This window comes from Rhinopithecus roxellana, chromosome 13, assembly GCF_007565055.1.
Source record: "Rhinopithecus roxellana isolate Shanxi Qingling chromosome 13, ASM756505v1, whole genome shotgun sequence".
Taxonomy (NCBI): domain Eukaryota; kingdom Metazoa; phylum Chordata; class Mammalia; order Primates; family Cercopithecidae; genus Rhinopithecus; species Rhinopithecus roxellana.
Window position 1 is genome coordinate 13,197,961 of NC_044561.1, and position 11,759 is coordinate 13,209,719.

General features: G+C 56.2%; 1 protein-coding gene across 1 annotated transcript in view; it reads left to right on the top strand.

Annotated features, from left to right (window-relative positions):
- Positions 1-10,529, top strand: part of MYH9 (myosin heavy chain 9) — a 108,315-nt gene extending 97,786 nt beyond the window's left edge. The window contains exons 29-41 of the mRNA XM_010389168.2: positions 111-215; positions 493-645; positions 1,760-2,008; positions 3,137-3,349; positions 3,495-3,707; positions 4,021-4,182; positions 5,271-5,399; positions 6,156-6,244; positions 6,328-6,451; positions 6,774-6,982; positions 7,593-7,701; positions 7,839-8,011; positions 9,243-10,529. Coding sequence (XP_010387470.1) covers positions 111-215; positions 493-645; positions 1,760-2,008; positions 3,137-3,349; positions 3,495-3,707; positions 4,021-4,182; positions 5,271-5,399; positions 6,156-6,244; positions 6,328-6,451; positions 6,774-6,982; positions 7,593-7,701; positions 7,839-8,011; positions 9,243-9,360 — 2,046 coding nt within the window. The 3' untranslated portion in view covers positions 9,361-10,529. The remainder of the gene's footprint in view (positions 1-110; positions 216-492; positions 646-1,759; positions 2,009-3,136; positions 3,350-3,494; positions 3,708-4,020; positions 4,183-5,270; positions 5,400-6,155; positions 6,245-6,327; positions 6,452-6,773; positions 6,983-7,592; positions 7,702-7,838; positions 8,012-9,242) is intronic.
- The last annotated feature ends 1,230 nt before the right edge of the window (positions 10,530-11,759 follow it).

Consider the following 11,759-nt stretch of genomic DNA (forward strand, 5'->3'; position numbering starts at 1 on the left):
CCTCACGCTTCAGCTTGTGACTCAGGTCCAGCTTTACGTAAAGGAGCTGAGGTGGGGCAGGAGCGGTGGGGCTGGGTCCATGGTCCTTTGCGTCTCCCTGCCCGGTGCAGGTGGAGCTGGACAACGTGACCGGGCTTCTCAGCCAGTCCGACAGCAAGTCCAGCAAGCTCACCAAGGACTTCTCCGCGCTGGAGTCCCAGCTGCAGGACACTCAGGTAAGGGTAGTGCCAGGTTCCCAGAAGGTGAACTCCTCCAGGAAGGCCCCCGTGTCCACGCGACATTAGCTCTAGAACCCATCGGATTGCCCATCCTCTCCTTCATCTCCTTCATCCTGTGGGTGGGTCTCTGTGTCCTCCTAGCTCCCATCAGGTCTTTACGTGGCCATCCCCTAAATCAGCAGGACCAGCTCCTCTCTCTCCTCAAGGGTGTGGAGTACCTGGGTTTCAGACACCGCTCTCCTGAGCGCCCACACCCCTCTCAACCTGCGAGTAGGAGCTGCTGCAGGAGGAGAACCGGCAGAAGCTGAGCCTGAGCACCAAGCTCAAGCAGGTGGAGGACGAGAAGAATTCCTTCCGGGAGCAGCTGGAGGAGGAGGAGGAGGCCAAGCACAACCTGGAGAAGCAGATCGCCACTCTCCATGCCCAGGTTTGGAGGCCTGGGGAACCGGCCCGACTCTGCAGGCTGGGGAGCTGCTGGCCAGGCACTGGCCTGGGCACTGCAGGACAGCCCTGCCCACTGGGCCAGCCCATTGCTGCTCTCCCCCAGGGAAGCCCACCCTGCTGTCCCACATCAGGGCTCTCAGCCTGAGTCCCTAGGAGAGGAATCCAGGGATCTGTGGACTTAGATGGGGGACACCACTATTTTCACTATTTTACACCTTTATTTTCACCAGTCTTTAGCTGAAATTCAGCATTGCTTCCATTGTGGGTGTAGGCAGCAAGCCACAGTGGTGGCAGTCCCTGCACCCTCATCACCTGTAGAAATGGCCAGTGACCCTGTCAGGGTTGCGGCCGAGCTCCTTGGCCTCGTGGTTCCCAGGCCTGCGCCGAGTTTGCCGTCTGATGTGCTACCTAGCAGCGCGTGGCGTCCTGAGCCACAGTTTTTTAGAATGTGTGAACACTGCATTTTTCTGTACTGGTTGCCTTGGTGGTCCCATGTGTTTATTTAATGCCTGTTAAAACATTGTCATGAGAAGGAGTCCCTCGGCCTCTCTAGACTGCCAAGGGGTCCGTAGCCTAATATGTATTCAGAGCTCCTGCTCTAGATCCTATCTTGGGCAACCTCCATGTGCCAGGCCAGAAGGCCTGAGCCAGCTCGGGATGGGCTGGGAGTCCATTCCACAGTCAGGGTGGGAGCAGCCCGTGAGTGTGCGGGATTGCAGGTTTATCTCCAAGTGCAAGGATGGGGCTGGGTGATGGGGACCCCGCAGACATCGCTACAGGGCACTGGCCCTGCTCTCTGGGAGCGGTCTCCGTAGAGTGAGAGGCTTGGTGTGAATGAGGCCTGGGAGCCCCCACAGCAGGCCTGGGGGTCAGCCTCCCCCGGGCTTCACATCGTAGACGGATGCCCCTTTGTAGAAGCTCCATTTGTCTCGCCCCCGTGGAGAGGGACGTGACTGGGGGAGGCGGTTTCATAACTGGGCGGATCCCTGGTGCCCCTTCCGCGGTGTGGCAGGCAGGCTCCCAGCTGTCCCAGGGACAGGTGTGCCATCTGAGCAGGTGCCATCTCGGGCGTCTGCTTACTCCTGGCTCCTGCCCAGGTGGCCGACATGAAGAAGAAGATGGAGGACAGTGTGGGGTGCCTGGAAACCGCTGAGGAGGTGAAGAGAAAGCTCCAGAAGGACCTGGAGGGCCTGAGCCAGCGGCACGAGGAGAAGGTGGCCGCCTACGACAAGCTGGAGAAGACCAAGACGCGGCTGCAGCAGGAGCTGGATGACCTGCTGGTGGACCTGGACCATCAACGCCAGAGTGCATGCAACCTGGAGAAGAAGCAGAAGAAGTTTGACCAGGTGTGTGGCCACTGGCTCCATCCTTTGTTTTTCTTCTTCAAGCACTGAGTCCAAGGCGAAGGGTCCGTCAGAGAAAGCCTGGACTCCCTCAAGGTCTTGCCTGGGAGGGCCGTGCGGGGCAGCGCTTAGAGGGCCCCCCCCCAGTCTGTGGCTTGTCGAGGGGCCCAGGGAGAAGGTCAGTGGAAGAGGGTGTCTTCATGCGATGGGTTGAGGAGTGACTTTTCCTTTCTGTTTTTTTACATTTTTCAGATTTTCTGTAATTAAGTGGTTTGACTGTCTTTTAAACGATTTATTTATGCATTCATATCGCTTCCTTTTCCAAAATATCAGAGGGCAGCTGAGGGGGATGCGGACTCGGGGGCGGGATAGAACAGTAGAAGACACCAGGCAGCCAACTGGGGCAGCCGGGTCCAGCCCACTGCGTTTCGTGGGGAAAGATGGAGTGAACACAGCCATACTCCGTCGTTTTCGTGTTGTCTTTGGTTGCTTTGTGCTGTGGTAGTGGGGTTGAGCCATTGCTGCAGAGACCGTAGGGCCTGCATACTCTAAAGAATGCACTATCTGGCCCTTTAGGAAATGGTCAGCCACCCATGGAATAATTCAGGTTTGGGCCAAAAGGAAAGGAAGGTGGGGAAATAGGATAGAGCCAGGTGGGTGCACACAGAGAACAGATGCCAGGGCACAGAAGCTTTCGTTAGAGGAGACCACAAATGGGGTTCAGGCTTCCTGGCAGCCAGCTTGGCATTCACTCCGTGAAAAATGCCAACCAAATGCCAACTTTGGTTCAGGAGAACCAAAGCTCTTACAGTTTGGAGGGCTCTCATGGAAGGGGCAGCATGCCATAAAGGGTTACGATTAGTAAGTGATGAAAAGTAAACAGATGTTACGACATGGCGTTCGCAGTAGTGCCGGCCCCAGTCGGCAGTCGTCCCGTCTTGAGGATGCACAGGACTGTGTGTGTTGTCCCGGGCACAGCCCCGGGCCTGTGCTTCCTAGACCTGCTCCTCTCCACCATGGCCTCTGGGCTCCTCGTTCCCCAGGGAGCTTAGGCCCAGCTGCTCTGCCCTGCTGGGGGCCATAGCTCTGAGCCTGTGGTGCTGAGCCTCATGGTGCCCACTTCTTTCCCAGCTCCTGGCAGAGGAGAAGACCATCTCTGCCAAGTACGCAGAGGAGCGCGACCGGGCTGAGGCAGAGGCCCGAGAGAAGGAGACCAAGGCGCTGTCGCTGGCCCGGGCCCTGGAGGAAGCCATGGAGCAGAAGGCGGAGCTGGAGCGGCTCAACAAGCAGTTCCGCACGGAGATGGAGGATCTCATGAGCTCCAAGGATGATGTGGGCAAGAGCGTGAGTGCTGGACCTGGCAGCCAGGTCTTGGGAGGGGCCCGAGTGGGGTCATCACAGAGGGTTGGTGTGTGCACAGACTCCGGGTCTCGCAGACCCAGGTATCTGCCAGTCCCTTTGCTCCTGACTTGGGCTCTCTGGGGCTCAGGTCCACGAGCTGGAGAAGTCCAAGCGGGCCCTGGAGCAGCAGGTGGAGGAGATGAAGACGCAGCTGGAAGAGCTGGAGGACGAGCTGCAGGCCACTGAAGACGCCAAACTGCGGCTGGAGGTCAACCTGCAGGCCATGAAGGCCCAGTTCGAGCGGGATCTGCAGGGCCGGGACGAGCAGAGTGAGGAGAAGAAGAAGCAGCTGGTCAGACAGGTGTGCATGGCCTCCTGCTACCCCATGGGTGCCCAAGGCTGCCCTGGCTTCACGCAGGCTTCTGTTCTCTCCTTCCACTTGGATTATGTTAGGGCCCCTTGACCACGCCTCCCCTCCCATATCCCTTCTTTCCAGCCCCCTATCTCCGGGTTCAGTGACTCACCTTCTTAGAGTTCTTATGGTCAGTAATCCCCACTGGCCCCCCAAGGCCCCATGGATCCTGCAGAACTGGCCTGAGGCGCCTGAGTTCAGAGCTAAGGCAGGGTCTCTGAGTGGGTCCAGCTTCCCGAGCTGTTGATTTTCCTTTCCCCAGGTGCGGGAGATGGAGGCAGAGCTGGAGGATGAGAGGAAGCAGCGCTCGATGGCAGTGGCTGCCCGGAAGAAGCTGGAGATGGACCTGAAGGACCTGGAGGCTCACATTGAGTCAGCCAACAAGAACCGGGAGGAAGCCATCAAACAGCTGCGGAAGCTGCAGGTGAGGGCGGGCGGGGCCCAGGCGAAGGCGGGCGGGGCCTGACCCAGCCAACTACATGTGAAGGCCCAGGGCCTGGGGCGGGAACCTGGCAGGGTGGCGCCTCCTCCAGCCCCATCTCACTGACAGAGACTCAGAGGCTCGGAGGTGAGTGGAAACGTGATAGTCCAACAGCAAACTTGCAAAATGGTGAATGACTGAGTACATAAAACACGGAAGCAAACAAGTACAAGCCTAGACATGGGTGGAGTTCGAGAAGGTCTCACTTAATGCAGATTTCCAGAATCAGCCGGGTCCTGACACCCTCCAGCCTTCTGGGCTCTGGGGTGATGGTTCTGAGCAGCAGCCCAGAGTGTGGGACGCATACTTGGAAATCTTTACCTCACCAATAATTAAAGAATAATTAACACATAAAAACAGCTCTGATACACCATATTATGTAACAAGAATAACCTTAGTTTTAAAAAAAATTTTTTTTAAATGTTAAAACCCACAAAAACTTTAAAACCTCTCTGTGGTCACGGTTGTGGGCATAGATACTGTGATTGCTGGTGGCATTTTTTTATTGGTGTGGTCGGGCTGTACACAACCAGTCATGCTCTTTGGTTTGGGGAATCTCAATTTAGGAAAAAAAGGCTATTTGACAAAGATCTTTAGTGTTAAAACACATAACAGGAGAATAACAAAATGAAATATGTTTCCTGCCTGTGGTGGGGACGGCCCGGCAGGCTGGGCACTGGTTTTGAGGGGCAGGTGAACATTAGGGGTGGCACCGTGGGCACCGGCTTCTGGCCCACAGGAGGGGACAGAAAGTAGAAAATGAAGCTCAGCTTGGGCTCACGTCCACGGTGACCAGCACTGTCAAAGTGTGCATTATGGGGTGGGTCACAGAGATGTTTGTCTTTAGTTGCCTTTTCGCCCTGTCACCACGGTTAGTTAAAACAAATAACAGGAGAATAACAAAATGAAATATGTATTATAAGCATCGAGCGGAGCACCAGCCATGAGCCCTGTTGGTGAGGTGACCCACGAGGGTGGGGGTGGAGGGCCGAGGAGCTGAATGAGGTGCCAAGCCTCTGTCCCCACCCCAGGCCCAGATGAAAGACTGCATGCGTGAGCTGGATGACACCCGCGCCTCCCGTGAGGAAATCCTGGCCCAGGCCAAAGAGAATGAGAAGAAGCTGAAGAGCATGGAGGCTGAGATGATCCAGTTGCAGGAGGTGGGTGGGGCTGCAGTGGAGAGCGGCACCACTGCCCTGCAGCCAGCAGGGAGCAGCATGGGGCCTTCAGTTGAGGACAGGGCTAGGGTCCGACTGGGCTCCAGGATTTGGCTGGGGATGGCTCTCATGTTACAGAAGGATTCCCTCCAGGGTTCCGTTACATAGCGGGGCTCCCTGGTACGATGAGAGTGTGTGTGTGTGAAACTGGCATCCCTCACATGAGATGAGGCTTTGTGGCTGCCACCACCTCCTGCTATGAATGGTGCCTGGTGAGAAGGGGTCTGGGCGTCCCCTCGGCCACCCTGCCCGTCGCACCTGAGCCCGTCCTGAAGTGTTTCCCGGGTCTGGAGGGTGCCCTGCAGTGTGATGTGCTGGCTGTGAGTGCCACCAGGGTGTAGCCATCTGCCTGTGGCCTCCGGAGCTGACTCTGGGCTCTGGCTCACCCAAACAGGGAGGGGCCGCACCGAGTGGCTCTGTCCACATGGTCTCCCTGGTTAGGCCAGGACACTTCTTATTGCCACACCCTGGCACCTGGCTTGATTCCTAGCACTTAAATGTAAGAGTTTTAGAAACATATGGTGCTTAAGCTATGACTGCAGGGGGTCACCAGCCTGTGAGCTAGAGGGTTTCTGGAGGAAGGGCTTCATGGGGAGGTGGGCCTGGGGAAGGGCTTGAGAAGAGGGTGCCCGGGGCTGGGAAGGATGGTCTTGCAGGGCTGTGGCTGCCTTCAGGTTACACTCTGGGTCTTTGTGGCAGGAACTGGCAGCCGCGGAGCGTGCCAAGCGCCAGGCCCAGCAAGAGCGGGATGAGCTGGCTGATGAGATCGCCAACAGCAGTGGCAAAGGGTGAGTTGAGTGAGGGGACAGAATTGAGGAGGACCGGGTGTGCCCCCTGGGTAGGCCCCTCACTTCTCCCGCCCATCCTGCAGAGCCCTGGCATTGGAGGAGAAGCGGCGTCTGGAGGCCCGCATCGCCCAGCTGGAGGAGGAGCTGGAGGAGGAGCAGGGCAACACGGAGCTGATCAACGACCGGCTGAAGAAGGCCAACCTGCAGGTGGGTGCCAGGCCTTCTCCCACCCTGGGTTCGAGCCACCACAGCAGAGCTGGCCTCAGACCCAGCCGGCAGAAGCACAGGCCAAGTGCCAGCTGCTCCCCAGGCGCTTACGGGAACATGTCCAGGCACCCGGAAATGAAAGATCCCCCTCTGGCTTCTGTGTTGGGTGTTCAGAAGTTTCTAATCCTCCCTTTTCTGGGAGACCCAAGACTCTGGACCCCAAGGGTTTGGTGAGATCCTGCTGCCACCTTCCTCCGGCCCTGCGCGTGCCGTCCAGCCAGGGCCCCAGCCCTTCCCGAGGTCACTGGCCCTCCTCCCGCAGATCGACCAGATCAACACCGACCTGAACCTGGAGCGCAGCCACGCCCAGAAGAACGAGAATGCTCGGCAGCAACTGGAGCGCCAGAACAAGGAGCTCAAGGTCAAGCTGCAGGAGATGGAGGGCACTGTCAAGTCCAAGTACAAGGCCTCCATCACTGCCCTCGAGGCCAAGATCGCACAGCTGGAGGAGCAGCTGGACAACGAGACCAAGTACGTGCCCCTGACCCCGCCCAACCCCAGCCGTCCTGCCCAAAACTCCAGCCCCCCTGCAGTCCTGCCCAAATCTGGGCCACAACCAGCTCTCTGTCTCCTGAGTCCTGGGGGCTGTTTCCCTCCTTCCTGATGGGGCCCTCATCCCTGCCACAGGGTGGGTGGTTGGGGGAGCTTGTGGGGTTTGAACGGGATTCTCTGTTCCACCTCTAAAGCCAGGAGCTTTGGTGGCTGTCTCTGAGGGTGGATCAGAGCAGGAGGTAGAGGGGTGTCCTGCCCACCGGGGCAGTTGTTCTGTGGGCTCAGCAGGACTGAGACTTCCTTGGAGGGAATGGGGGGTTACGCCAGGCCCCCAAACCTCTTCCAGTTACACAGATGCCCTTTGAGGTGTGTCACTTCCCTTACCTGCGCCCGTTTCCCCATCTGTAAATGGGGCTTTTTGCAGTGCCCGTCGTAAGAAGCCAGGCACACACAGGTGTCCAGCAAAGGCCTCCCTAGGTGATCCCTAGATGCCAGTGAGGCCCGGGGAACGGGTGGTCCATGTTAGGGTTTGTTGGCTGGACCCTCTGAAGGAGGGTGTTCCCTCTGAGCCACCTTGTCTGTCATGCAGGGAGCGCCAGGCAGCCTGCAAACAGGTGCGTCGGACGGAGAAGAAGCTGAAGGATGTGCTGCTGCAGGTGGATGATGAGCGGAGGAATGCTGAGCAGTACAAGGACCAGGTGCGGGCGCTGGTGGGGCAGTGAGAAGGGCAGCCGGGCTGGGCAGCAGATGGGGCAACAGGCAGGGCAGTGGGGCTGGCTGGCTGCACGCCCAGAGCCCCTAACCAGGGCCACGGGCCACATGTCCATCTCCACAGGCTGACAAGGCATCCACCCGCCTGAAGCAGCTCAAGCGGCAGCTGGAGGAGGCCGAAGAGGAGGCCCAGCGGGCCAACGCCTCCCGCCGGAAACTGCAGCGCGAGCTGGAGGACGCCACCGAGACGGCCGATGCCATGAACCGCGAGGTCAGCTCCCTGAAGAACAAGCTCAGGTGAGCCCCCACCGCCCAACCCACCCCTTTTACTCGGCACTTCTCTCCAAAGGTAGCTTGTTCCTCAACCAGAGCCCACAAGCAAAGCACAAATGACACCAAGAAAGGACTGCACAAAGCACTCTCTGCCCCTTCTGGCTTCTTGCCTTTGAGGCTTCAGCTTAGTGTTTTGAACACACAGTAAATTCTAGGTAGTTTATTCGTAGCCTGTCCTAAAAGTCTGTTGTCTTTTGAATTGGAGGTTGCTTGAGACCACCTGGCCCAGTCCTGGCACGTATTAGGTGCCTCATAAATATCTACAAAATGAATACAGGCCTCATAAACAATGTCTACAGAGATTAAAAAGGCTCCTTTGCATTTCCCAGGGAGTGTTAACACTCAACAAGTAGTGAATGTTTGAAGCGGAGGATCTTATTCTCTGAGATTCTCATTTCTTACCTCTTTTTCATGGGGATCTTGTTTTTTTGTTTTTGTTTTTTGAGATGGATTTTCGCTTTTGTCGCCCAGACTGGAGTGCAATGGTACAATCTCGGCTCACTGCATCCTCCACCTCCCGGGTTCAAGCAATTGTCCTCCCTCAGCCTCTGGAGTAGCGAGATTACAGGCATGCACCACTATGCCCGGCTGATTTTTGTATTTTTAGTAGAGATGGGGTTTCACCATGTTGGTCAGGCTGGTCTCGAACTCCTGACCTCAGGTGATCCACTCGCTTCGGCCTCCCAAAGTGCTGAAATTATCAGCGTGAGCCACTGCGCCAGGCCTTCATGGTGCTCTTTTTTTTAAGCATAAGTAGTCAGTATTGGATGTGAATTTTCTGCCATGTGGTAGAAAGAGGGTGCCCGGCTTTGTACTCTGTGTGAACAAGCACACCTGTTTACCTGTCTTGGTTTCATCGGTTTTATAGGAGTTGGAACAAAGGGTGGCATTTTACACTTACTTTTGTGCCTTTTCTGTTGTAATTGGTCCTGTTTGCCTGAACTGTTTTTGTGCTACGGTTGTGTGTGAAGATGTCTGACACCTAAACATTTTGCGGGAAGCTTTGCCTGCTTTCCTGAGAGCGGTCCTATCCAGCTCACCTGTGGCTCCCAAGGCTCCGCCTTACTGCTTCCTGGTGGGAGCAGCCAGGCGCCTGGTTTCCCTCTTGAATTCGCTTTGAGATGTGTGTGCTGTGCTGCGGCCGCCCCTGGCCTGTCTGTGCCCACTGACCCTCTGCCTCTGCCTCTGCACCTAGGCGCGGGGACCTGCCGTTTGTCATGCCCCGCCGAATGGCCCGGAAAGGCGCTGGCGATGGTTCCGACGAGGAGGTGGATGGCAAAGCGGATGGGGCTGAGGCCAAACCTGCCGAATAAGCCTCTTCTCCTGCAGCCTGAGATGGATGGACAGACGGACACCACAGCCTCCTCTTCCCAGACCCTGCAGCAGGCCTCTCCCCACCTTCTTGGGACTGCTGTGAACGCGCCTCCCCCTGCCCTCAGCCCCGTCCCCCATCCTGTTTCCCTCCAGGCGTTGTTGAGGGCATTTGGCTTCCTCTGCTGCATCCCCTTCCAGCTCCCTCCGCCGCTCAGAATCTGATACCAAAGAGACAGGGCCCGGGCCCAGGCAGAGAGCGACCAGCAGGCTCCTCAGCCCTCTCTTGCCAAAAAGCACAAGATGTTGAGGCGAGGAGGGCAGGCCCCCGGGGAGGGGCCAGAGTTTTCTATGAATCTATTTTTCTTCAGACTGAAGGCGTTTTGGTAGTCGGACCCCCCGCAGTTGTCAGCCTCCCTGACCTCTGCCACCAGCGCCCCCACTCCTCGTTTCTTTGCTGTTGGCAATCACACGTGGTGACCTCACACACCTCTGCCCCTTGGGCCTCCCACTCCCATGGCTCTGGGCGGCCCAGAAGGAGCAGGCCCTGGGGCTCCACCTCTGTGCAGGGCACAGAATGCTGGGGTAGGGGGAGGAGTGGATTCCTCCCCACCCTGTCCCGGGCAGCGCCACTGTCCACTGTCTCCCTCCTGATTCTAAAATGTCTCAAGTGCAATGCCCCCTCCCCTCCTTTACCGAGGACAGCCTGCCTCTGCCACAGCAAGGCTGTCGGGTCAAGCTGGAAAGGCCAGCAGCCTTCCAGTGGCTTCTCCCAACACTTTTGGGGACCAAATGTATTGAATGGTTAAGGGACTTGTCCCAAGTATGACAGCCAGAGCGTTAGAGGGGCCAGCAGCCCTCCCAGGCGATCTTGTGTCTACTCTAGGACTGGGCCCGAGGGTAGTTTACCTGCACCGTTGACTCAGTATAGTTTAAAAATCTGCCACCTGCACAGATATTTTTGAAAGCAAAACAAGGTTTTCTTTTTTTCCCCTTTCTCGTAATAAATGATAAAATTCTGAGTCTTTCTCACTGCCTTTGTTTATAAGAGAGTTAGCTCGTCCTCACTGGTCTACACTGGTTGCCGAATTTACTTGTATTCCTAACTTTTGTATATGCTGCATTGAGACTTACGGCAAGAAGGCATTTTTTTTTTTTTTTTTAAAGGAAACAGACTGAAATCATGAAGCGATATAAAAGCTGCGTAATGCCTACAAAGCTCTGAATTCAGGTCCCAGTTGCTGTCACAAAGGAGTGAGTGAAACTCTCACCCCACCCCTTTTTTATATAATAAAAGTGCCTTAGCATGTGTTGCAGCTGTCACCACTACAGTAAGCTGGTTTGCAGATGTTTTCCACTGAGCGTCACAATAAAGAGAACCATGTGCTACGAGCCGTGTCTGTAGCGTTTGTCTGCGTCCAGGGGGCCCTGGACAGGACTGGGCCTGGCTTCTGTAGCCAATGCCGGCTCTGCATCGTCAGGGAGCCAGACTGGCTGAGGCGGAGGCTGGGCTAGCTGTGGGCGATTGTGCAGAAAAGATAAGATGGAAAGATGTGCTAGGCCAGATCCAAGGAGGCTAAGAGCATCTTAGAAACCTTGGTTCAAGGCCGGGTACGGTGGCTCACACCTGTAATCCCAGCACTTGGGAGGCCGAGGCTGAGGGATCACCTGAGATCAGGAATTGCAAGACCAGCCTGGCCAACATGGCGAAATCCTATCTCTACTAAAAATACAAAAAAATTAGCTGGGCTGGTGGTGCGTGCCTGTAATCCCAACTACTCTGGAGGCCGAGGCAGGAGAATCGCTTGAACCCGGGAGGCAGAGGTTGCAGTGAGCGGAGATTTGTGGCACTGCACTCCAACCTGGGTGACAGAGTGAGACTCTGTCTCAAAAAAATAAATAAATAAAAAATAATTTGAAAAAAGTGGACACTATCTGGGTCAGCTTAAGGAGGTGGCTACTTTTTGGCAAAACAGCTGCATGCACATTCCCTGGCCATTAGCTTCCTATGTGCCACCCTGGCCTGTCACCCTGGACAAGTCACTCCCTTCCCGGCTAGCTTCCTTGTCTGTTAAGTAAAGTACACTGGATCTTTGCTGTTGGATGGCAGTCCTTGCACCGACAGCATTGGCTCCGTGTGGGACCTGCTTAGAGACTTATTTCAGACCTCGCCCCCAACCCTCTGAATGTGACTCCACTTTAACAAGATCTACAGATGATCTTCACGGCATTTTGTCAGAATCTTTTTTTTTTTTTCTCCCTCCCCCGAGATGGAATCTCACTTTTGTCACCCAGGCTGGAATGCAGTGGCGCAATCTCAGTTCACTGCAACCTCCGCCTCCCAGGTTCAAGTGATTCTTCTGCCTCAGCCTCCTGAGTAGCTGGGATTACAGGTGTGCAC